At 46.1% G+C, this 25,725-nt stretch overlaps 1 protein-coding gene across 2 annotated transcripts in view; it reads right to left on the reverse strand.

Annotated features, from left to right (window-relative positions):
- Nucleotides 1-1,441: 1,441 nt before the first annotated feature.
- The window catches only part of LOC141273810 (oocyte zinc finger protein XlCOF7.1-like), a 75,657-nt gene continuing 51,373 nt past the window's right edge, over nucleotides 1,442-25,725 (reverse strand). Inside the window, exons 6-7 of one of the 2 annotated variants that reach the window (XM_073686183.1) lie at nucleotides 7,146-7,257; nucleotides 1,442-5,076 (exon numbers count right to left, since the gene is read on the reverse strand). In XM_073686183.1, coding sequence (XP_073542284.1) covers nucleotides 4,199-5,076; nucleotides 7,146-7,257 — 990 coding nt within the window. In that variant the 3' untranslated portion in view covers nucleotides 1,442-4,198. Of the gene's footprint in view, nucleotides 5,080-7,145; nucleotides 7,258-25,725 lie in introns of both variants that reach the window. The other variant, XM_073686182.1, reaches the window with a different exon arrangement.

Below are 25,725 nucleotides of genomic sequence, written 5' to 3' on the forward strand. Positions count from 1 at the left end.
ATTTAATGAGGCAAAGCTGGAGAGCAGACTTCATGGAGAATCCTTTAGACTGATACTGGTCTGCAGACAACAGTGAAGCATGTGTTTATTCAACCATACAGAGAGACAAACAAGCTTGGCATAAGTCAAACTGTGAAGCCCAATCATGAGGCCCTGTGCAGCCATGAAATGCGACTAACTGAAGTCAAACTTTAGCACATGGGGCTCTAGGCCCAGCTTTGGCATAAGGCTAGTAACTGCCCAACTGCCCAAAGGCCTAGCCCCGTGCACTTACCTATGCTGGCTCCATACCCATTAGAACAATAGGGGGAGCTGGTAATGCCGAGACCCTTTCATGGAGGGAAGTGCTGTAACACCAGGAATGCTGCACAGGCTGGCTGCTAGCTGAGGGACCTCTGCCCAGAGAGGCGTTGGCCCTGGAATGCTTGACAGAGGGAAGAGAAGGTGGAGACCACCCCCCCCCCCGATCCCGTAGAACGAAGTTCCACCTTGGAGCGCATGCAGCTTGAGGCTGAGGGAAGCGTCGAAGCCAGGAGTCACTTTCCGCTCTACTGACCTGGCTGAGGGACCCAATTCCCCCACCCAAGTGAGGTATCAGCCCGGAGCCTCTTCACAGAGGGAAGAGATCGTTCCCCTCCGATCCCCCTGAGCTCACAGGTAATCTTCGCGCTGATGCACATTCCTCTCCTGCGTCTGTCCTACAAGGGACAGGAAAAAACATTGGAGGGGCCTTTTAACCTTTTTGTGATCCTGTCCCGTTATAGGTCAAGAAATGACTTACTCCTAGTGTGCTGTCCTGAGACCTACCGAAAATGTATTTTTTCATTTTCACGGCTCAATGTTATAAAATTCTGTCAAGCACCTGTGGGTTCAAAATTTTGACCACACTCCTAGATAAATTTCTTGAGGAGTGTAGTTTCAAAAATGGGGTCACTTGTGGCAGGCTTCCACTGTTTAGGCGCATCAGGCGCTCTGCAAACAGAATAGATTTTAGCCAATTTTGCAGTCCAAAAGTCAAATTATGCACTTTCACTTCCAAGCCCTGCTGTGCACCCAAACAGTAGTTTTCCCACACATATGGGTTATCTATGTACTCAGGAGATATTGCACAACAAATTGTATGGTCTATTTTCTCCTGTTACACTTGTGACAATGCAAAATTTGCGGCTAAAGCAACATTTTTGTGGGGAAAAGTAACATTTTCATTTTTTCCTTCCACATTGCTTTAATTCCTGTGAAGCACCTGAACGGTTAATAAACTTATTCAGGTAGCCTGGTCAGGAATGTGAAAACAGGTTCGGGGTGATAATGGTGTGTCCTAATACTTTTGTCCATATAGCGTATGATTTGACACAGAGGCCACAGAACGGCTAGAAAGTGCTGGTGTGTTTTGGTAGAGAAGAGATGAGCTAGCAAACAGAGATGGACATTAAAAAATACACTTTATTGGATCAGACCCAACCTTATAAATCAATTATAATATTGCCATTGAATTCTATATACTTATGTTTATAAGTTCATTAATATGACACTAATTTTGGATTGTATTTCCATCCATAACATTTTTTTATTCAAAAGTAAGGTGATGGAGAGAGCATTTCCACTAGATTTTTGGTGAAAAACATAACTAACCTAGATACTTTAATTACACCCTTCATACACTGAACCCTTGCTATCCACTTTTCATGCTACACCTACCATGATGAGGTCCTGGCAGCAACTGTAAACCCATGATAGTCAAAGACAATGGTCAATATATAGTATAAAAAAATCACGAGATGTTTGTTTAGGTTATAAATCATGAGTGGTTGGCATAATGCAGGGTACTAAATTATTGGGCTCAGTTTTAGTTCTATCTTCTCAGTGGTGGCTCTCATTGAAGAGATCCAGCAGGTCATATTTACATGCAATACCCTTTTGGAGAAAAAAAAAACAAATTGGCACATCTGTCATCAGATGGGTGTGGGGTTTGGCCGATAGGAGTTAAATTGCATACATTTCTATTGCCTCTAAATAAATCTGGTCTATTCATTATACAGTAATTGAGTTTTCTGTTCTGGTAGGTACAGTGCCTACAAGTAGTATTCAACCCCCTGCAAATTTAGCTGGTTGACACATGCAGAATTAACTTGGCATTGTGACATTTGTACTGTAGATCAGCCTGGAAGTGGGAAATGCACTGCAGCAAATATTGTTTTTTTTTTTAAACGTTAAAAGTTAATTTAGAGTGTCATTTATTATTCAACCCCTCAAACCACAAGAATTCTGTTTGGTCCCCCTAAAGTATTAAGAAGTAGTTCAGGCACCAAGAATAATGAGCTTCACATGTGTGGATTAAAGATCTTTGGCCAGCCTTTTCTGACTATTTAAGACCCTCCCCAAACTTGTGAACAGCACTCAGACATGGTCAACATGGGAAAGACCAAGGAGCATTCCAAGGCCATCAGAGACCAGATCGTGGAGGGTCACAAGGCTGGCAAGGGGTACAAAACCCTTTCCAAGGAGTTGGGCCTACCTGTCTCCACTGTTGGGAGCATCATCCGTAAGTGGAAGGCTTATGGAACTACTGTTAGCCTTCCACGGCCAGGACAGCCTTTGAAAGTGTCCTCCCGTGCTGAGGCCAGGCTTGTCCGAAGAGTCAAGGCTAACCCAAGGACAACAAGGAAGCAGCTCCGGGAAGATCTCATGGCAGTGGGGACATTGGTTTCAGTCAATACCATAAGTAACGTACTCCACCGCAATGGTCTCCGTTCCAGACGAGCCCGTAAGGTACCTTTACTTTCAAAGCGTCATGTCAAGGCTCGTCTACAGTTTGCTCATGATCACTTGGAGGACTCTGAGACAGACTGGTTCAAGGTTCTATGGTCTGATGAGACCAAGATCGAGATCTTTGGTGCCAACCACACACGTGACGTTTGGAGACTGGATGGCACTGCATACGACCCCAAGAATACCATCCCTACAGTCAAGCATGGTGGTGGCAGCATCATGCTGTGGGGCTGTTTCTCTGCCAAGGGGCCTGGCCATCTGGTCCGCATCCATGGGAAGATGGATAGCACGGCCTACCTGGAGATTTTGGCCAAGAACCTCCGCTCCTCCATCAAGGATCTTAAGATGGGTCGTAATTTCATCTTCCAACAAGACAACAACCCAAAGCACACAGCCAAGAAAACCAAGGCCTGGTTCAATAGGGAAAAAGTCAAGGTGTTGGAGTGGCCTAGTCAGTCTCCTGACCTTAACCCAATTGAAAACTTGTGGAAGGAGCTCAAGAATAAAGTCCACATGAGACACCCAAAGAACCTAGATAACTTGGAGAAGATCTGCATGGAGGAGTGGGCCAAGATAACTCCACAGACCTGTGCCGGCCTGATCAGGTCTTATAAAAGACGATTATTAGCTGTAATTGCAAACAAGGGTTATTCCACAAAATATTAAACATAGGGGTTGTATAATAATTGACCCACACTTTTATGTTTAAAATTTAATAAAATTCAACTGAGCAACATAACTTTTTGGTTTGTAAGATTTATGCTTCTGTTCATAAAACCTACTCTCGTTTGCAGTTTGAAGGCTCTAACTTATTTGCATCTTATCAAACCAGCTAAATCTGCAGGGGGTTGAATACTACTTGTAGGCACTGTATATTCAATGTTTTTGGTTACGTTATTCTGTGCTGAGCCAATCTTCACGCAGGGAACTATTGTACCCCCTTCAAACTAGCTTTTGGTAGCGTCATATAAGATGGTGTGAAAAAGGAAGAGGCTCCAGTGCAGATTATCTGTATGTGCCACCACTTGTCTCCAGAAAAAGGCTGGAAATGTAATTACTCCAGACTACTGTTTAGTCTGGACAATACTTGCTGTATCTGGGAAATGCAAGGACAATATGCCTAAAGACCCATATACACCTTAAACCATTGTTGGCCAAACCCACCGATCTCAACGGGTTTGGCCAATGGTTTTAAGTGTATGGGGGTGACGGCCGACTGATGGTCAGGAGAGATGTCGATTGCAGGCTGCCGATTGTATTGTTTTCCCAGAGATAACCAGCTGGCCAACGTGTCAGTCATCAGCTCTCAGAGAACACAAAAGCGCTCAGCCGAGCAAGCGCTCCTGTGTATCGGCTGAGAGGACTGTCAGCTGAAAGATCATACGAAGCTTGGCCAACAGCCATCTAATTTGTATAGCCGGCTTAAAAATTACGAGAATGGGATCTGTACTTTATGGTGTTTCTGATGTTCAGAGAGATGTACTTTCTGTGTAAAACTTTTCCCACAATCTGGACATAAAAATGGTCTCTCTCCCGTGTGAGTTCTGTGATGGTTAACAAGATTATATTTAGTTGTAAAACATTTTCCACATTCTGAACATAAAAATGGTCTGACTCCTCTATGAACTTTCTGATGTTGAACAAGATTCCATTTAGTTGTAAAACATTTCCCACATTCAGAACACAATAATGTATTCCCCTCGTTATGAATTCTTTCATGTTGAACCAGATCTGCCTTGAAGGTAAAACACATTTCACATTCCTGACAAGAAAATGGCTTTTCTCTTTTATGGTTTCTCTGATGCTTGAAAAGATTTGGTTTGGTTGAAAAAAATTTCCCACATTCCAAACAGGAAAATGGCTTCTCCCCAGTGTGAACTCTCTGATGTTCAAGCATTCGCAATTTCTGGGTAAAACGTTTGCCACATTCGAGACATGAAAACAGATTCTCCCCTGTGTGGATTCTCTGATGCTCAAGTAGATAGCCTTTCTGCTTAAAACACTTCCCACATTCTGAACATGAATACGGTCTCTCATCACTTTTGTGTGTAAAAAGTTTTGACTTGCTTTCAAAATTTATTTCACGTTTTCCAAATGGTCGACCCTCTGTATGAGTAGGTATTTGTTTAACAGTCTGTGAATAAGCAACAGAAGGTTGCTGAAAATTAGATGGCAGATCTCTGCTGTGAGGCATTGAGGGCAATTCTTCTCTGATTGGGTTTTCTCCAGAATTAACTTCAACTTCATTAAACTTTTCTTTGGAATTTGGAGATGCAAGAAATCCATCTGAACCTTTCTTGCAGTCATCTACTTAAAAAAATAAATAAATTAAAAAGTAGATTTTAGCTTTTCTCTTTTCTACAGCACAACATAAAATATATAACATTCTGCAACGGTTTGGGGGATTAGATCACAAAATTGCTGTCTTCTGGGATAGACAAGCACTTAAAGAACGCAGTCCACACCAGGCAAGTTTAAAGGGGTATTCCCATCTCCAAGATCCTTTCCCAATATGTAGTAGGTGTAATAATAATATTAGCAAATAACTCCAATTAAAAATGTAGTATAGTATTCTTGATTCACTATGTCTCTTTTCTCATGTGCAGGCATTGCAGGACCTTGGGTATCCATGGTTACATCCACTGATAAAGTGACAGTTAGTTAGCTGCTAGTGGTCGTAACCGTGGATACCTAAGGTCCTGCGATGCCTGCACCTGAGGAAAGGGACATAGCGAATCAAAAATACTATAGTACATTTCTAATTGGAGGTATTTATTATTATTATTATTATTATTATTATTATTATTACACATACTATGTATTGGGATAGGATCTTGAAGATGGGAATACCCCTTTAATGCAACTGGCCAGTTTTATTTGCTGCTAATGCAGTTCATTAGCAGCAAAAATACAAAAGTATATCCTATGGCTCCTGGCTGTAATCTATGCATGTAAATGATAACTCAAGAGAGCTGGGTCTAGCGCACAGCATACCAAACAATTACAAAAAAAAACACTTTTTTTTCACTGTTGGTTTAGTCATCTGTATTTTATAACCATTCTGTCCCCAATGTACTAGAATATGCCTTTCCTATCAAGAAGTACCTGGTTAGCTTGTGAAAGATCAGCAGCCAATACGAGGAGGCAGAGCGGCAGTAAGGGAGAACAGAACAGCAACCTGAACCAATGAAAGCACAGAAGGTATGCTTCACACAGTAATTAATGGGAAAAGGTGTGAATGTGCAAGAATTAGAATAGAATAGAACTTATTGGATTAATACTTATTGTGTATACTAAATTGGATAAATGGATAAATAAGCCTGACTAGTAGTAGTGTAGGGAGAGGAATTTCTAAATTCGGGTCCCCATAATAATTGAAACTGTTTACATAGGAACTATCCGTTATTATATCTATTTAATTATGATGATGGCAGAGATGTCTAAATTCTGTAAATTGTGATGGCAGCAGAGTATGGTTAAGTAGACAAGTAAGTGTCTGCGTTACTTGTTATAATTTAAAAAAACCTCAACCCTGTCACTGCAGGCTGTTCTGATACGTGTAACCCAACAAATATGTTATTAAAGGGTTAATGAGTTTCAGCAAGAGTGTCATGGTCGCAAAAAGCTTGCTACAGAATAAAGGATGTGCTCATTAAGCAAACAGAGCAAGCACAGATTGTAACTGTTATCTGTTAGTAAGCATTATAAGGGTCTGTGCACACATTGCAGTTTTGTCCCATTTTTGTCGTGTTTTAATTCTTCGCAAATTTGTGATAAATCCTGAAGTATTTCTCAGTATTAGCAAACTGAGTGAGATTCCTGAAGTGTCATATTTTTTCCCATGTATATTTGCAGCAGATTTAAATCTGCACCATGTCAATTCTTTCAGAGTTTTTGCTGCAGATTTCACCCAAACCAATGAATGGAAAAATGTGTTCCTTGGATTTCATCATGTTGTTTACTCCCTAATGTTCTCAAACCTCTGAGGCCTTCACAGAACAGCTCTGGTTATACTGAGAGTAAATTACACCCAGGTGGACTCAAGTTACTAATTATGTGACTTCAGGAGGCAATTGGTCACTCAGGACTTTATTTAGGGAGAATCAGACTACAGGGGGCTGAATACAAATGCAAATCACATTTTCAGATTTATATTTTTAAAATTTTCAAAACCGTGTATCATTTCCTATACACTTCAAAAATACTTCTTACATTGAATGGGTATATCACATAAAATCGTAATAAAATACATTTAAGTTTGTGGGGGTAACGTGAAAAGTTCAAGAGGTATGAATTATTTTTCAAGGCTGTGTAATACATACATATATATATATTTAATGTTTTCCTTTTTCACCTGTTCTTTGTCTCTCACTCACCTGGGCTGATATCTGTAAGACTTTTCTCCTCGTTACATTGCTGACCACACGGAACATATTTCTCTTCTTCTATTACAACAACTTCAACTTTAATATCAGTCTGATCTTTAATCTGTGTCAACAGGTCAAAAAAACAATGTGCAAATCAAAACACCAGTGGAGAATTTTAGTGGAAAACAAAAAAAAAAAACAAGAATTCATAGAGAAGTATTATATTCTAAACTCCCAAGGACACAGCAAGTTCTGACCTTGTGGACACAGCCTCATTTTCCAAATCTTAAAAGGGAAGGTGCCATGACTTTTAATTTTGTATTAAAAATAATTGATAATATAATCAATAAATATTAATACATAATTACATGTACAACTTTAATTTTTATTTATTAATTTTTATTTTTGCCACTGCCATTTTCATTTGGGTGGTGTGTAAGTGTCTGAGCACAACACACACCTCACTTACAGCAGCCCTTGTCTTGAGAGACTGCGGCCGGACAGTGACCGCATCTCTTGCGTTGAGGCCGCTTCTCCTGCCTCTTAGCTGTGACCTGGGCACACGCCCTGGGCTTTCCAAGTCACAGCAGTGTGAGGAGATCAGGGTCATCTTTGTGGAGCCTGCTCAGTGTGTGCGATGACCGAAACTGCAGGCAGGGGAGATGGAGTGCCGGGGAGCAGAGGTCCCAGGTAAGGCGAATATCGGTGGTGAGCGGTGATCACAGCCTCTACAGTAGAGGCAGCAATCACCGCTCACCGACGACCTGAACACACAGAATAAGACACAGCGCTGCGTGGGAGCGCAGGGAAGGTAAGTAGAAGCGTTTATTGCTTTGTTTTTTTATGCATTAAATATATGGGGGCCATATACCAGGAAGGGGGAAAGATGCCAGAATGCACTATATGGGGGCCATTATAGTGTGGGGCGCTATATGGGGGTAATTATAGTGTGGGGCGCTATATGGGGGCCTCGTGGAGCGCAGCAGGACCCGGAGTGGCTGCTGCTACATACTATGGAGCTTTGTTGTCTGAACGAGACTCCATAGCCTTTGGACGGTAGATTCAAGGATTGTCATGGGAATGCAATGGACTACATCGGATCTGCGTGGGAACTTTTTGTTTTCTAATAAACTGGTTAACGAGGGCAGTGTCTTGTCTTTATTTCTCTTATTTTCTTCAGGTTTCCATTTGTGGACTACGGCGGACCTGCATGTTTGTTTTTTTTTCAAAAATCAATTTGTGAACGAGGGAGAGTGTTGGGGACCGTTTGTTTTAAAAAAATATATATATATTTTTCTGCCTTTGTGTTTTTCTTTCATTATTGGGTTTGTAATGGGGGTGTCTGATAGACACCTCTCCATTTCTAACCCATGGGCTTGATGCCAGCTGTGATTTTTGACAATTCACAGCTGTCATCACAGCAGGGCAATCGGGAAGAGCAAATGCGAAACGCCAGAACTGGCGCATCTAATGTGATTCGCCAATTCTGGGGAGGCTGTGGGCTGCTATTTTTAGGCTGGGAAGGGCTCAATAACTAGGAACCTTCCCAGGCAGATAATATCAGCTCACAGCTGTCTGCTTTACCTTCGCTAGTTACCAATAATAGGGGGGAAACACCACGTCGTTATTTTCATTTATTAGGGTAAACAAAGCTAAACACCCTTTAGTGCCGCATGAAAGCCACTAAAGGGTGCAAGTTTATGTGTAGAGGGCTTGTGACATATATCTACAGGACATCTATCTATCTTATTACAGCACTGTTCCCATAGAAGTGGACAGAGCAGAGCTACCCATTTCTAAGGTAGCAGTGGTGTAATGTGTGACACTGCTCCGTCCACTTCTGTGGGAGCAGTGGAGTAATGTGTGACCAAGCTGTTTTCTTCTATGGGAGTAATATAGTGGACAGAGCAGGGTTGCACCACTGCTCCCATAGAAGTGGACAGAGGTGTCATATAGTATAATGCACTCACCATAAAAAAATTATCTGTGTATATATACATACATTCACATACGAGGAATATTCATTAAAGATTTCCCTTGACCCACTTCTATTTATCACAGGACGCTGAAACTTTACATGTGTAATGATATAAGTCTCTATAGGTTAAGTGCCAATTTGCAACTCCGAACTGATAACGGTCTTGATTTTAAAGGTGGTGAAGTGGTGTGAGATTTGATAATGGACCCACTGGAATACAGAGCAGTCATCATGTTCCTTTATTTGAAAGGCCGCATACCAAAGGAGACGCTCGATGAGATTAAAAAGGTTTATGGCGATGATTCCCCAACATACGATGTAGTCAAGAACTGGCATCGTCAATTGAAATGTGGTCCGACTTCGGTGCAAACAGCTCCAATTCCAGGGCGACCCCACTCTGCTATTGATGACCACACCATCCAGCAAGTGGAGGTCGCCATTTTGGAAAATCGCTGCGTAACCATTCGCTACCTAGCCCAAAATGTCAAGATTAGTGTTGGGTCTGTGGAAAAATCATCCAAGACCATCTTCAAATGCATAAGGTATCCTCTTGCTGGGTTCCCTGACTCCCAACACCAGAAGCAGGAACAAGTCGAATGCTCTTAGGCTCTATTGATGATGTGCTATGGAAACCAGGAGGACTTATTCAACAAACTGATCACACCGGATGAAAACTGGGTCCATCAGTTTGATCCTGAGACTAAAGTCCAGTCGATGTAATGGAAGCATCATGACTCACTGCCTCCAAAGAAGGCACATGCTCAACCCTCGGCAGGCAAGGTCATGCTCACAGTATTTTAGGACCAGCACGGAGTAGTATTGATGGATTTCCTGGCAAAGGGTACCATGATCACTGGGGCATACTATGCTTCACTGCTGCGGAAATTGCGGATGGCCATCAAAACCAAGAGACGTGTCATGCTCACCAAACGTGTCTGGCTTCTGCAAGACAATACACAAGTTCACACCTCACATGTTGCCCAAATGGAAGCATGCTCCTGTGGCTTGAAATTCTACTGCATCCCCCTTAATCACTAGAGATGAGCGTTGTTCGACTCGAACTGTTCGCTAATCTCAAATTCGAGCTGTTTTGGGCGGTGTTCGAGCCGTTCGGCGAACACGAACGATTTGAAAAAAATTCGGCTGTTCGAGGTTATGTTCGATAACTGTTCGTGCACCAAAATCATAATTGGATTTTTTTCTCAGTAATGATGAAAATTAATGTTAATACGCAGTTTGAGTGTACAGCGGGGTGGGGGGAGGGGCAGGGGATGGATCTCTGCAGAAATAATGATCTCCATTTTTTTTTCTCTTTCCCGCATTTACAGTGGGGAGGTGCAATCTGTCAGCCTATCAGCAGCGCACACACGGAGCGAACTGCTGTTTTCACACAAGCAAGGGCATGTGTCATTGGCAGTGTGTCACATCTCCTTGCCCTATAAGACCCAGCCATTTTCCCCATCTCCACCATTTTCTCACTGCTGCAGCTGCGTGTTAGACTGCACCGCTGTTGCTGTGTGCGCTATACCTTGTTAATTTCAAGCCAATTTTCGCACAAATCTACAGATAGCTTGGGAGTAGGGAATAGTTGTGATTGCAGTCCTTTTAAGGACTAGGTTACAGCATTTCCTATGACTTTTATCAGGCAGGTCTGTGCTCTTAGGTTGGGAGTAAAGACTGATTGTAATTGCAGTCCTTTTCAGGACTAAGTTACATCAGTTCCTATCAGTTTTTGCCAGGCAGGTCTGTGCCAGTGCTGTACAAGTTTTTTTCACAGCATTTGGCTAAATCTAGCAAAGCAAATCCTTTTTGGCCTATTGCAGAGTGTGTTAGTCAGTGGAGTAGCCTATCTGTGTTGCAAGCTACACCACCTGTGTATAGAATACCAATTTTTTTACTGCACCCAGTGAAGTAAAACCTTTTGGGCATAGCATCATTCTATTAGTCCATCTATACTAACCTCCACCAGGTTGCAAATTCAAAATAATTTTTTGTCTGCATCTAGCTCTGAAAAAATATTTGGCCTTCTAGCTGTGTGTGGGACTTGTTCTATTAGTCCATCTATACTGACCTCCATCAGGTTGCAAATTGAATATAATATTTTTCTGCATCTAGCTCTGGAAAAATATTTGGCCTTCTAGCAGTGTGTGGGACTCATAGTATTAGGCCATCTATACCAAGCTCCACCAGTTTTTAAATTAATAATAATTTTTAGCTGCATCTAGCCCTGAAAATAATTTTTCTTCCCAATACTAGTAGCAATAGAAATAAGGGGCGCGCTCCTGGCTTACAAAAATATACGCTTCATAACATAAAACACCAGCCTAGCGCACTGCATTAATAAGATGGCATCATCGTCTCTCCCAGTGCTAGGCCTACTACACAGGCTAGCATTCCTGTGCCTAAAACACAATGTATGGGTCCGCGCTAGCCACTATGCTGAGGGGTCTAAAGCTGCTGCTAACGCTTTATAACAATTCAATTGGCAGATTTTCACAGAGCTCTTCCACAACGCCCACCCATCGGGCAACAGTTGCCCACCTTCCCTATGGGATCTAGTGGCGAATAGTTGATGCCATTAATCAGAGCGTCAGTTGCCCCATTGACGTGGCAAGCATACGGTAAGGCATGGGAAGAGTGGACACGACTAGTAGCAGGCAGACGGGTTGACCAATGTGAACAAGCCAGATCAAAGTCACCATAGAATTTCTCCACCAGCTAATGATGAGGGGCATATAAGGGGCGTCAGTGCAGCGGTGTCTGACCGCAGTAGCATTTCACTTCCAACTACTGAATTGGGGAGATGTGACAAAGATTCATCATCAGACAATCCATAAACGGGTGGAAAAGGGGTCAGCCAAGTCAGGAGTGTAGACGTCCCGTCCCGTGTCACTAAAACTGATTTCTCACATCATATCCCTAACACCATTAACATGACACTCACAACTTGAAGCAACACTACTGTCTACTGCATTTGTGATCGCCTTCTTCGGGGCGCTATGCATAAGCGAATTAGTCCCTCAATCCAAAATTACCACCAGTGGAGGCTTATTACACCAGGACGTAGTCATAGCCAATAATGCAATACGTCTACGCATGCACAAATCGAAAACGGTTCCAGCGGGCAGGGGCACTTGGGTACTTCTACAACCCACAAACGGTACACTGAGTCGGGTAACAATAGTAAAAACATATCTAACCATCAGATCACAAAGTAATTTCTTCCTATCACACATTGATTGAACGCCATTATCAAGATACCAGTTCCAAGCTATATTTAATAAATGCATAACATTGGCCGGGAACCACCCCAAAGATTACGGGACACACTCATTCCGCATAGGCGCGGCCACGGAAGCAGCAAGAGCAGGACTGTCAGAAACGGAAGTTCAGAGGATAGGGAGATGGCGATCCACGTGTTTGGCAAGATACATAAGACCGGACTTGTTATCCTAACGTGGTTTGTTTCTTTTACAGGTGACGCTAAGCCAACAGTGTGGGTGATAGGCCACTCGTATATATATTGGGCAGAAAAAAGGGCGAAAGTCCGCTGAGGCGGGAGGAAATTAGAGTTTCATAACACATATTTCAACTGGAGAGGTATTAGAGGCCTGCTATGGCCACAGGTACTAATGGAGGTAATCAAGGTAGGGAGAGAGGCAAGATGTCTGGTCATCTTAGTTATACAGGCCGGGGGAAACAACCTAGGTCATCACAAGAGCGCATAACTAATGGCAATAATGAAACTAGACACTGAGCGCTTCAGAGAATTTTTCACAAAACTAGCTATAGTATGGTCAGAGATTGTGCCGATAGCGGTATGGCAAGGTGCGCGAGACATCACGGCCATCGAACGGACAAGGCGGGTAATAAATATTCGGATGGCAAAATTTAGAAGAGACAGAGGCGGTGTAGTGGTACGACACCGACAACTGGAAGGAGATAAAGCAGGCCTCATACGGCCCGACTGTGTTCACTTAATGGATATTGGACTGGACATATTCCTGTCAGGACTCCAGGACGGAGTGGAACAAGCGTTAAGAGTGATGGGTGGGGGTCAGAGTCCTGCATACGAGTACGCAGGATCCTCCGTGGCCTGGAAATAGAAAGGACATGTTGGAGAGTTACACTTGTTGACCAAGTTGCCAGAGTGGAGACCCAGGGCATGCTGCAACAAGCTGAATTATTTTAGAAATAAAATGCCTTTCTAATGGAATGAGTATAAAGAGTTAATAAAGCTGTGACCGATCCTCACCCATCCAGTTGTAAGAGTTACATTATTGTATTGTCAAGGAAAGGGGGGCGGTAGGGGGGCTGAGCGTCTGGGTTTGGTTGGGGGTCCCCACAGTCTGCCTAGGCTAGATGCAGTTAAAAATTCTACGCTGACTAGCAGACACTGAAGATTTGGAGCAGACCTCTGAGTAAACAGCTCTTCAGACTCAACCATCTGTGTTATCCCAAGCCATAGTGTATGTAGTTTCTTACAGTTAAAGGGGGGGGGGGGGAGCGACCCAACCCACCTGGAATTGACTATGCCAACGTCACGTAAGACACAGCAAGGGGACTCCAAAAAGTCTCCATTTTTTCCCAAAATTGTGGCACAATAACCACTTAACCCTAGAACGCATACCTGGGGCCTCGCAGTCCCGCCCTGTTAATTGTTTTCTATTTTCTGCAAGATTACTTTAGTTAGAATTTTGAAACTCTAGGTATTCTTCATGTATATAGTTGTTTGTCATTTGAGTTTGAGTTATTCCATGTTATTTGCACACGGGCCTAAAAGGCCCCAGGTATATGAAAGTGTAGATTTTTATGGTCATGCGTTCTAGGGTTAAGTGGCATCAATTGCCCCACAGTTGCTTAAAACGGTTGGTGAGGTGATATTACCAAATCCTCAAGCTTTTAGTCTCCCAAGGATAACAGGGTTAGAAAAGTCCTTGCGAATCCATGATTTGTTCATCTTTATGAACGTGAGTCTGTCTACATTTTCAGTGGACAGCCGCGTGCGCTTATCTGTCAGCACACCATCAGCAGCGCTGAACACACGTTCAGAGAGAACACTGGCTGCAGGGCATGACAAGATCTCCAAGGCGTGAGTGTCGAGCTCCGGTCATTTTTCCAGATTGGAATACCAAAATGAGCAAGGGTCCAGTGACAGTCATGGCTTCAATGTTCACTTGGAGATACTCCTGCACCATCCTCTCTAGGCATTGACTATGTGTCAGACTTCTTGTCTCCTGTGGCCTTGCAAAGGATGGTCTAAAAAAGTGGTGAAACGATTCCACAAAATTGCTGCTACCAGCAGATACTGTTACTGTTACGGTTTGAGTGATGAAGACTCGACAGTCCCACGGTTGGCAAGTTAGAACTGTGAGATTCACTTCGTGCACCACTGGTGTTTTGTGGAAAAGCACATGTAGGATTCTGCAACAGCGTCTGCAGATACTCCTGCATGCGTCAATCCCTTTTTATGGCAGGAATTATTTCGGCAAATTTACTTTTGTACCGGGGATCTAAGAGTGTGGCAACCCAGTAGTTGGGATTACTTCGAATTCTGTAATCTGAGGGTCATGTTGCAGGTAGTGCAGCAAGAAGGCACTCGTGTCTTGCGCATCCAGGAGGACCAAGTCCTTGTTGTGTTGGTAGCGAGGTAAGAATCATGCTTCCTTCCTCTGCCCTCTCCCCCCAACCTCGCACAACAAAAATGTGATCAAGGTCTCCCTCATCTGATGAGTCTTCCATGCCCATCGCCAGTTCGTCCTCCACTTCTTCCTCGGCTCCTGCACCTTCCTCAACAGTTTGGCTGCTACCATGCGCCCTGGTTAATCCCTCTCCCCCACCCTCCCATGCCTGCCGCCTTGGTGCTGCCAACCGTCTGGACCTTGGAGATGTTATCCCTTCTGCATACTACTCCTCCTCTACTTCCTCCACCTCCTCTTGTCCCACCACCTGACTCTGAATTCTGTTTAATGTGTGCTCCAGCATGTAAATCACCGGAATAGTCATGCTGATAATGGCATCGTCAGCACTAAACATCTTCGTCGCTATTTCAAAACTGTGCAGAAGGGTGTGTGGCGCCCATGAGGGTTCAGTCGCCACAGAGTTACTGCATCTCACCCAGAGGTGTGGTATCTCACCCTCAGGTAAGGAAGGCGTATGGCTCGGGACCCTAACACCTGCATCCAACACATACCCGCAGTGGGGGTAGGGCGAGATTGCTCCTAAGGGAGAGCACAGTCCCAGGTCCCTAGCTGGTGGGAGGGTCCTATGTAGTGGCTGCTTAGGGGAGCACATGACAGGGAGAGTATAAATAGGAAGCCATCTTAGAAAGAGCAAGCCAGTCAGAGGAGGAAAAGTGACAGGAGCAGAGGCTCGGCATGAGCTCTGCTCCGGAGGCGGGCCTAGCCTGGGAGGCCCAGGACTGAAGGAGAGAAGAGAGGAGTGGGAGCAGGAAGGCTCCAGGAACCGAAGGGACCCTAGCGCTACGGGCCATGCAGAAGGCCACCCGTACTCCCGCTGCTACCAGGAGGTAGAGGGGTCAGGCCAGATAAGGGGAACCGGTCCCTCAACTAGCGGAGAAACAGCAAGGCTCAACTAGAAACCGGAGGCTGCAGCATTTCATGTACTGCAGGCAAAAGTCCACACCAGTCTCACTAAGAAGGTAGCCACATAGGACCCAGGGGACGGAACACAAGTCGCCCGCCAAGGCCCGAGGATACCGGATAGAAGTGTCACTGGGTGTGAGGTGCAGGGAGAAGGCCAGAGAAAGGACACACAGAAGGGGGTCCTGCTAAGTACTCCGGAGCTATCTGGGGGTGGACTGAGCCCCTCACTGAGTACGCACAGCACGACGGGTGAGATTGCTCAGGTACCTGTAATCTGGACTGCAACAACTGTGAGTAAAGATCTTGGGACTGCATCACACGGACTCTGTGCTCATTACGGACTCCCTGCACTACAACCACCATCATCCACCCACACTGCCCTGAAGCTACACTCTTCCTGTGGTGAGTAATACCATTGCTGCAAAACCACCAGCTTCAGAGGACTGTTCCGCAGCGGCGGCCCCTTTGGCCGCACTCCACAGGTGGCGTAGTCGGACATTATAAAATCCATATATACAAATTACCATTGGATTGACCGCCCTGGGTCACGGACCGGGTCACCGCCACAGTGACTACAACCCCCAGCGTCTACCGGCCCGGCTCAGGGTACCCCACGGCCCAGGGGGCGCGTCAACTTCATAGGTCCCTGATCTGAGACCACTCCTGCAGCGTGATTTGCCCCACCTCTGGATCTCGTTGGCCCAGGCTATACGTCAGAACGTATTGCACCAGGGCTTGTCGGTGCTGCCACAGTCGCTGTAACATGTACAGAGTTGAATTCCACCATGTCGGCACATCGCATTTCAGCCGGTGAACTGTCAGGCCCAACGACTTCTGTAGAGATGTAAGTCGTTGAGCTGCGGGATGCGATCGGCGGAAGTGAGCACACAGCGACCGTGCCCTCTGCAGAAGGCCATCTAGTCCGGGATAGTGGGCTAAAAATTTATGGACAACCAGGTTCAACACGTGAGCCATACAAGGCACGTGTGTGACATTGCCCCGGCGAAGGGCCGCACCCAGGTTTGCAGCATTGTCGCACACGGCCTTCCCTGGTTGCAGGTCCAGTGGAGACAACCATTCATGAAACTGGGTCTCCAGAGCTGACCACAACTCCTCAGCTGTGAGACTCACATTTCCCAGACATTTCAAAGTAAACACTGATGCTGTTGAGCCCTGCTGCCAGCATAGTAAGGAGGTGTGCAGGATTCCTTCTGCGCAGTTAGAAAGCAGGTGGCATTACCAGACAGACTTTGGGTGCAGGTGGAGGACCGAGAGGAGGTTGAGGAGGCAGAAGCAGTGGAGGAACTTCGAGATAAAGAGGATTGACGCAAAACTCGTGGGGACGGTAAGACTTGGACAGCAGCCCCTTGTCCTGCTGTCACCATAGTTACCCAGTGCCCAGTCAGCGACATGTAACGCCCCTGTCCATGCCTACTCGTCCAAGTGTCTGTGGTGAAATGCACCCTGTCACACACAGTTTCTCAAAGAAGCGGTGATGTTGTGTGCGACATGCTGGTGGAGCGCAGGCACATCTTTCTTTGAGAAGTAGTGCTGACTGGGCATCTGGTACTGGGGCACTGCGATGGACATAAGGTCTCGAAAATCCACTGTGTCCTCCAGGCGGAAAGGCAGCATTTCTGTAGCCAACAGCTTGCAGATGGTTAAATTCAACCTCTTCGCTTTCTCATGGCTTGGAGGAAATGGTCTTTTACTTTTCCACATCTGAGGGACCGAGGGCTGGCTGTTGTGCTTTGACGGGGTTGAGTAGGGTGTCCCCGGCAAACTGCCGGTCTGTGAGGAAGATGCAGGCGGACATGTTAGGTTGCCTTGATCCAAAGGTGGTGCTCTCGATGTCAGAGAGCGCTCAACACCAGCAGGTGTTTCCACTTCCCAATGAACTGACGACCTGCCAATCACACTGGCTGTTGCAGGTAAAGAGGTGGCAGGTCTGCGTCCAAAAACATGTGTGACTGCTGTCCCCCCAGTCACAGAGGATGATGGGGCAGACGGTGGTTGGCCCAGCCTGCTAGGCCGCATTGTAGCACAGTGAGCTTCCCACTGCAACTTATGCTTCATATCCATGTGATGGTACTTGCATGAAGTACTCAAACTATGGATTTTTTTGCCTCTACTTAACTTTTGGTGACAAATATTACAGGTAACACGAGTTGGGTCATCCTTATCGATCTGAATAAATGCCCAGGCTATGCAAGGCTTAGAGCCCATGCGACCTGAAGAGCCACTACAACTTGTGGTCAGAGGCAGAGTTGTGGTTGAGGATGCAGTTGTTGACGTGCTTCCAGTACTCCGTCTCTGTCCAGGAAGGCGCAACTTAACCTCGTCGTCAATAGCATCTGTGACGCCCCGCTGCGCTTGATATCACAGATCCTAGAAGAGTGTATTGATGGAATCCTCCACAAGAGGCTCCCATAAACATTCACACATCTCCACCTTCCACCTCAGACCAGCAGAGGGAGCCCATTAGGGATATAAATAGGGAAGGTGGAGCTAGGCAGTTCAGTTCCTCTGAAGAGTTCTTGCAGTAGAGAAGCCTAAGAGAGGTCAGTCTAGTCTAGAGAACTCAGTTAATAGTTCAGCAGTGGAGCACAAGGCTCCTGCTAGCTAGATTCAGGGAGCCCAGATAGAGCTTAAGGTGTGCCGGCGCCATAAGATCGGTGAAGCGCGGCAAGCTGCCGTTAGTGTGTATAGCCTAGTGAGGGCCCGAGTAGGCCGAAGGCGAGTGGCGAGTTAGTACATAAGGGGCAGAGGAGCTTAACAAGCTCACCCCGAAGCATTTACCGGACACCGGATCCGAGCTTACCGGGATCTCTATGACCCAGTAAGGCATAACCGGAATCCCTGGAGAACTACAAGTCCCAGGATCGCTAAGGTGCTGATACGTAACAGAGCCAGGAGACGCTTAGGCCCCGCATACTGGGAGCGTGAACTCCAAGAGAAGGCCCTACCACAAGGTCAGCCAGCGCAGGACAGAGACAAAGTTAGGCCTAGCTCCAGGCAGGTCAGAAACTTACTACGCAGAGGCAAGAAACAGGAGGCCCTACACCCGCTCATTGGGGAGGATCCTGATATGCACCCTTCACCCTACAGTGCTCCGGGATGTGCCTGAATTTCCTCCAGTAAAAGGTACTGAAGTGACTACCGTGTCCGTTCCCGTTCTTGCTCTGACCCATCTGGGTCTCGCTTGTCCTGCATTCCCCCTGCATACGCTGCCCTGAGACCTAGCTCCACCTGTGGGGAGCTATACCATCGAGCTGCCTTATCACGGGCCTCAGTGGACTGCTGCAGCGCTGGTGCTTCTCACCAGATACCACAGGTGGCGTCACGAACTCTTATAAAATGAACAATTATCCCCCGTTTTAAAGAGTGACCCCAGGGTACGGGCCAGGGAGCCGACCACAGCGACATCCCCAAGGCCAGGCAAAGGCCCGGGTGACCTCATCGACTGGCTGACTGTGGGTTGACAGTAAGTGGGATCTCCAACCTTGTCATCATCACCCTGTGTGTTATCACACCCGTCGTCCTCAAAGCCAACCTCTTCCTGCCCTGACCGAAAAGTCAAGTTGTCGCTCCAATCAGGTATTTGAGTCTCATCATCGTCTTCATCATTGTCTCCACCAACAGGAGTTACAGTTTGGGAACGAGGGTCTACATTATGCTCAGAACCTTCTTCATCTGGTCCTGGATCCGACTTATAAAGATTCTGGGCATCAGTGCAGATCATTTCCTCATCTGGATTAACAGAAGCTCTGGAGCAGACCTCCGTTTCCCAGGCTATAGTATGAGTAAACAGCTCTGCAGACTCAACCATCTGTGTTACCCCATACTCAGATGGGCAGCTGGAGACTTGGGAGCTGTGAGGAAGCAAGTGCGATTGGGGTGACACCTCTGAGGACTGGAGTATTTGTGATGTTGAAATTGAGGTGGAGGAGAGCCCACTTGAAGGAGCACTTGATATCCGCTGAAGCACCTGCTGTTTTTGTGCCTCATCTGGAATTTGTAGCGATGGGCGTGTCCGTAACAAAGGGATCGTATCACATTGTCCACGAAAAGAAGTCGACATGTTAGTTTGGCTGGAAGATGGTCTTTCTTCTGCAGATGTTACTCCCCACCCCCCCTCCCCACAGCGGGGGGGCTCGACCCACCAGCGGACAGGCACCAGTATTGGGAGAGGGGGGCTGGCAGTCAGGGTCCACCGCGGCTCTGGCACAAACCCGGCGACATGGAGGTGGCACGGGCAGGAACGGACTGGCTGTGTCGGCTTCTCACTTTTTGGATTTTAGAAGGGCATGACATGCCTATATCTGTGTCTCCCCCTCCTTTTACTCCTCCACCTCTTTTCTTTTCGCATGACAATATGTACTTGTCACTTTTCCATGTGTTAGTTATGTCTTCTGAGCAGTTTGTCAGCTTTTGGACACCTTTTGAAGGTGTTTTCTATGTGTTTCTATGTGTTTTTGTTTGCCTGCCATTGGTTTTAACGGTGTTCGAAGGTGTTCGGCGAACACACGGGTGTTCGACGAACCAAACCGAACTCTAACACTACGGGGGTGGCTCAACACTATTAATCACTCGACCTTGCACCATCGGACTTCCACCTCTTTCCAAAAATGAAGTTATTTTTGAAGTACAAGCATTTTCCAGATGATGATGACTCTGATTTCCGAAGTCACAACGTGGCTTTTGGAGCAATCTGTAGACTTCTACAAGCGAGGTATTTACAGTTGCTTAAAGAGATGGGAGAAGTGTGTGTCCCTAGGTGGCACCTATGTAGAGAAGGACTAATAACTGTGCCAAGTTTCATTGCTCTCAGTCCACAGAAAATGGGCCAGGGGAATCTTTAATGAACACCCCTCGTATAATGTGTGTGTGTGTGTGTGTGTGTGTGTGTGTGTGTGTGTGTATATAATATATGTGTGTATATATTACAGGTGCATCTCGCAAAATTAGAATATCAAAAAGTTAATTTATTTCAGTTCTTCAATCCAAAAAGTTAAACTCGTAATATATAGATTCATTACAAACAGAGTGATCTATTTCAAGTGTTTATTTCTGTTAATGTTGAGGATTATGGCTTACAGCCAATGAAAACACAAAAGTCATTATCTCAGTAAATTAAAATTAACAAAAAAAAACACCTGCAAAGGCTTCCTATGCATTTAAAAAGGTCCCTTAGTCTGTTTTAGTAGGCTCCACAATCATGGGGAAGACTGCTGACTTGACAGATGTCCAGAAGGCAGTCATTGACACACTCCATAAGGTCCCAGAGTTCCAATTTTCATTTTGAAATCAAGGTCCCAGAGTCTGGAGGAAGAGTGGAGAGGCACACAATCCAAGCTGCTTGAGGTCTAGTGTGAAGTTTCCACAATCAGTGATGGTTTGGGGAGCCATGTCATCTGCTGGTGTAGGTCCACTGTGTTTTATCAAGAGCAAAGTCAGCGCAGTTTTCTACCAGGAAATTTTAGAGCACCACTGTGTTTTATCAAGAGCAAAGTCAGCGCAGTTTTCTACCAGGAAATTTTAGAGCACTTCATGCTTCCCTCTGCCAACAGGCTTTTTGGAGATAGAAATTTTATTCTCCAGCAGGACTTGGCACCTGTCCATACTGCCAAAAGTACCAATACCTGGTTTAAAAACAACAGTATCACTGTGCTTAATTGGCCAGCAAACTCGCCTGACCTTAACCTCATAGACAATCTATGGGGTATTGTCAAGAAGAAGATAAGACACTAGACCCAACAATGCAGACGAGCTGAAGGCTGCTATCAAAGAAACATGGGCTTCCATAACACCTCAGCAGTACCACAGGCTGATCGTCTCCATGCCACACCGCACTGATGCAAAAGGAGCCCCGACCAAGTATTGAGTGCATTTATTGAACATACATTTCAGTAGGCCAACATTTCTGATTTTATAAAACCTTTTTCAAACTGTCATTATAAAGTATTCTAATTTACTGAGATAATGACTTTTGTGTTTTCATTGGCTGTAAGCCATAATCATCAACATTAACAGAAATAAACACTTGAAATCACTCTGTTTGTGATGACTCTCTATAATATGAGTTTCACTTTAGGTATTGAAGAACTGAAATAAATGAACTTTTTGATGATATTCTAATTTAGTGAGATGCACCTTTTATATATACACATGCATACTGTGAGGGATCAGCTCTGGGTAGACACAGGCTCACACAGGGATGCAGTCCGCAGTGTCAAAAACAAACTGGTGGTTTATTAAGTGCTCATAAACCAGTCGGGAAAATAAAACATAGCTTCTTTCTGGCACAAAAAGATATAACTGAACAAAAACTCAAAATAACCAATCCATACAGCACGGCCTCAGCCGTTAAAATGTAGTGCTTTTCTCTGCCTCCAGCAGAGTCTGAGCAGCACATGCAAGGTCTGCTCACCTTGCACCACACACACCACACTGAGACAGGCGCAGCTGTCTTAAATCAGGCCTTCCAAGACCAGGACTGAAGGTAAGTGAGCAGCTGATCCCCCCCCCCCCCCCTAGCTCTTTCAGCTCCTCGTAAAACCTGTCCCTATAATCTAGGCCCATTAAACATCTCTCAGCACTGTGTGTGCTGGAGCCTGCTTTTCAGAGTCCTACATCACCAAGGCTTGGCACCTTGGGGACACATTCCTCCCGTCCACGACCTGTCTGGCTGCAACCTTACATACCCCTGATCTGCCCAAAGCCGGGGGGGGGGGGGGTTGGCACCTTCTGCCACCATACAATAGACCCTTGATTCCCATGTTGTTTCCCAGGCCTATGCTCTACCTGGAAACTAAAATCTTGTAGGGCTAGGAACCACCTAGTTACTCTGGCATTGTTCCCCTTTTCTCGCATCCACCTCAGTGGGGCATGGTCTGACACTAACCTGAACCTTCTACCTAACAGGTAATACCTCCGGAGTGTCTAATGCCCACTTGATGGCTAAGCATTCTTTTTCCACTATGAAGTAGTTCTTCTCACACGTGGACAGTTTTCGACTGAGGTACATTATCGGGTGTTCCTCTCCGTTAATAACCTGGGACAAGACTGCTCCCTGCCAGACATCTGATGCATCCGTCTGGACCACAAACTCTTTGGAGAAGTTGGGCACCATCAAAACTGGCTGTTTACAGAGGGCAAGTTTTAATTCTTGGAAGGCCGCTTCAGCTTCTGGGGACCACTTAGCCATAGCCAACTTCGTCCCTTCCAGATGATCCGTCAGCGGGGCTGCTATCAGGGCAAAGTTAGGGACAAATTTGCAATAGTAGCCCACAATGCCTAGAAATGCCCTGACCTGCTTCTTCAAGAGGGGCTGTGGCCAGTTCAGGATCGCCTCGACCTTATTTATTTGTGGTTTTATTTCCCCTCTACAACCACGTAGCCCAGATACTTGGCTTCCTCCATCCCCATAGCACATTTCTTCGGGTTGATGGTAAAGCCCGCCTTCTTTAGGGAGTCAAGTATGGCTTGACCTTTGCCAAGATGAATATGACAATGTCATCTAGGTAGGCCGCTGCATACTCTTTGTGGGGTGCCAAGATCCAGTCCATGGCTCTCTGGAAGGTGGCCGGAGCTCCCTGCAACCCAAAGTGCATTGAGAAGGCTGTCTTCTCCTTGGCCTCTTTGGACAAGAGAATTTGCCAGTATCTTTTGGTGAGGTCCAGGGTGGTGATGTACCGAGCGAGTCATAGCCTGATAAGCTCATCTACTCTAGGCATTGGGTAGGTGTTGAATTTCGAGACCTCGTTCAGCTTCCTATAGTCATTGCAAAACCGCCATTCTCCATCTGGTTTCGGCACTAAGACTATAGGACTGGACCAGCCACTCTTGGACTCCTCTGACTCCCAGGTTAAGTGTATGCTTCACCTCTTTCAAGATCACCTCTTTGCGGGCCTCTGAGATCCAATATGGTTTTAGGTTGACACGAACATGAGGCTCTGTGAATACTTCATGCTCTGACCTGAGTGAGTCCTGGCAACTCTGAAAACAAATCTTTATTTCGCTGCAACAGCTCCCGACATTGCTGTTTCTGTTAACAGGACAAGGCACCTGCCACCTTAACCTCTTTCATGTTGTCTTCAGACTTGGCTACCAGACAAGGAGCTTCTACGGGTCCTGTGTCCTGCCACGATTTAAGCAGGTTAACATGGTAAATTTGGTAGGGCTTCCTCTTCTCTGGTTGGTGGATTTTATAGTTGACTCCTCCAACTTTCTCTATCCCCTCATAGAGGCCCTGCCACTTGGCCAGGAACTTGCTCTCCACTGTGGGCACTAACACAAATACTCTTTCTCCTGGGTTGAACTGTCTCACTCTGGCTGACCTATTATACACCCTGGACTGTGCCTCCTGTACCTTTTAAGGAGGTGCTCCTTCACAATGGGCAAAACATTGGCAATCCTCTTTTGCATCTGGGCAATATGCTCCACCACGCTCCTATAGGGAGTGGTCTCAGCTTCCCAGGACTCTTTTGCCACATCCAGGACTCCTCAAGGGTGTCTGCCATAAAGTAGTTCAAACAGGGAGAAGCCTGTGGAAGCGTGGGGAACTTCACTGATGGAGAACAACAAATAAGGAAGCAGACAGTCCCAATCTCAGACATCCTTCTCCACTGCTTTCCTCAACATCGCCTCCAAGGTTTTGTTAAACCTCTCCACCAGTCTGTCTGTCTGGGGATGGTACACTGAGGTTCTGAGCTGTGCAATCTGTAGTGTCTTGCACAATTCCTTCCTGACCTTCGACATAAATGGAGTCCCTTGGTCTGTTAGAATCTCCTTAGGACATCTCGTTCTGGAAAATATATGGACTAACTCCAGGGCTATACACCTGGCGGGGGAGTTTTGTAGTGGTATGGCCTCTGTGTAGCATAATCCAATACCACTAGGATATACTGATGCCTTCGGGCGGACTTGACCAGGGGCCCCACTAGACCCATTGCTATGCATTCAAATGGGACCTCGATGACAAGTAGCGGTACTAGGGGACGGCGGAAATGGGCCACCGGTGAGGTTAGCTGGCATGTGGGGCAGGAATGACAATATCTCATTATTTCTCTGTAGCAACCTGGCCAGTAGAATCTCTGGAAAATCCGTTCCTGAGTCTTATCTGTGCCCAGGTGACCACCCAACACATGGGAATGAGCCATGTCTAGTACTCTGCATCTATAGGGCCCTGGCACTACCAACTGCTCTATTACCTCACCCCTTGGCTTGGTTACTCGGTACAGCAAATCCACATTCACAGCAAAATGAGGGAACCGGCTGTCGGCCTCCAGCTCCTGAGGCACTCCATTTAACACTGTAACATTTCGAACGCCCCTTTCAAAGTTTAAATCCCTGAGTTGGGCAGATCCAAAGTTTCCCTCGGACACCTCCAGCTCAGGGATATTGGTCTCAGGGGATGTTACCTCATCCTCATCGCCCACAAACACACACGGGAAACTAGTCTGTTACAGCCTGCAGCGAGGTTTCTTCAGGGGTGATCTGGCTGTCGTCCGAGCAACCAGGTGTCCCCGCTTTCCCTCACATGTCCCAGAATAACGCCAAGTCCGGTCCGATTATCGGGTGCATCAAGTCTTTAACGACCCCCACTTCCTGAGATGTGGTGCCACAGTCCGTGTTTACATCTACCCGGGTGACAGGATAGTTTTTGGCATCCCCAAGGATACACCGGACACCCACCACCTTCCCGGGAACCAACCGATGAGGGAGTTTGGCGCTTATCAGGGTTACCAAACTTTCAACAGTCCAGACACTTGCACCCCATTTACGGACACTGAGCACGCCTGAGGGCCCTCGCCATATTGAGGAACCTTGCTGCAGGTAAAATAGGAGCAGCGCCAGCCTGCGTTGCAGTCCATGGGCTCAAAGTTCATGGGACACCGGGCAGCCATGTGGCCAGGGGCATGACACCTCCAACAGAGGATGCAATGGGACTGATTACCCAGCTGCGATTCAGCTGCCTCCTGGGACTTTGGACACCCATCCAGTG

This window comes from Phyllobates terribilis, unplaced genomic scaffold (genome assembly GCF_046119375.1).
Source record: "Phyllobates terribilis strain yellow unplaced genomic scaffold, ASM4611937v1 Scaffold_5__5_contigs__length_657084704, whole genome shotgun sequence".
In the NCBI taxonomy this organism is placed as follows: Eukaryota; Metazoa; Chordata; class Amphibia; order Anura; family Dendrobatidae; genus Phyllobates; species Phyllobates terribilis.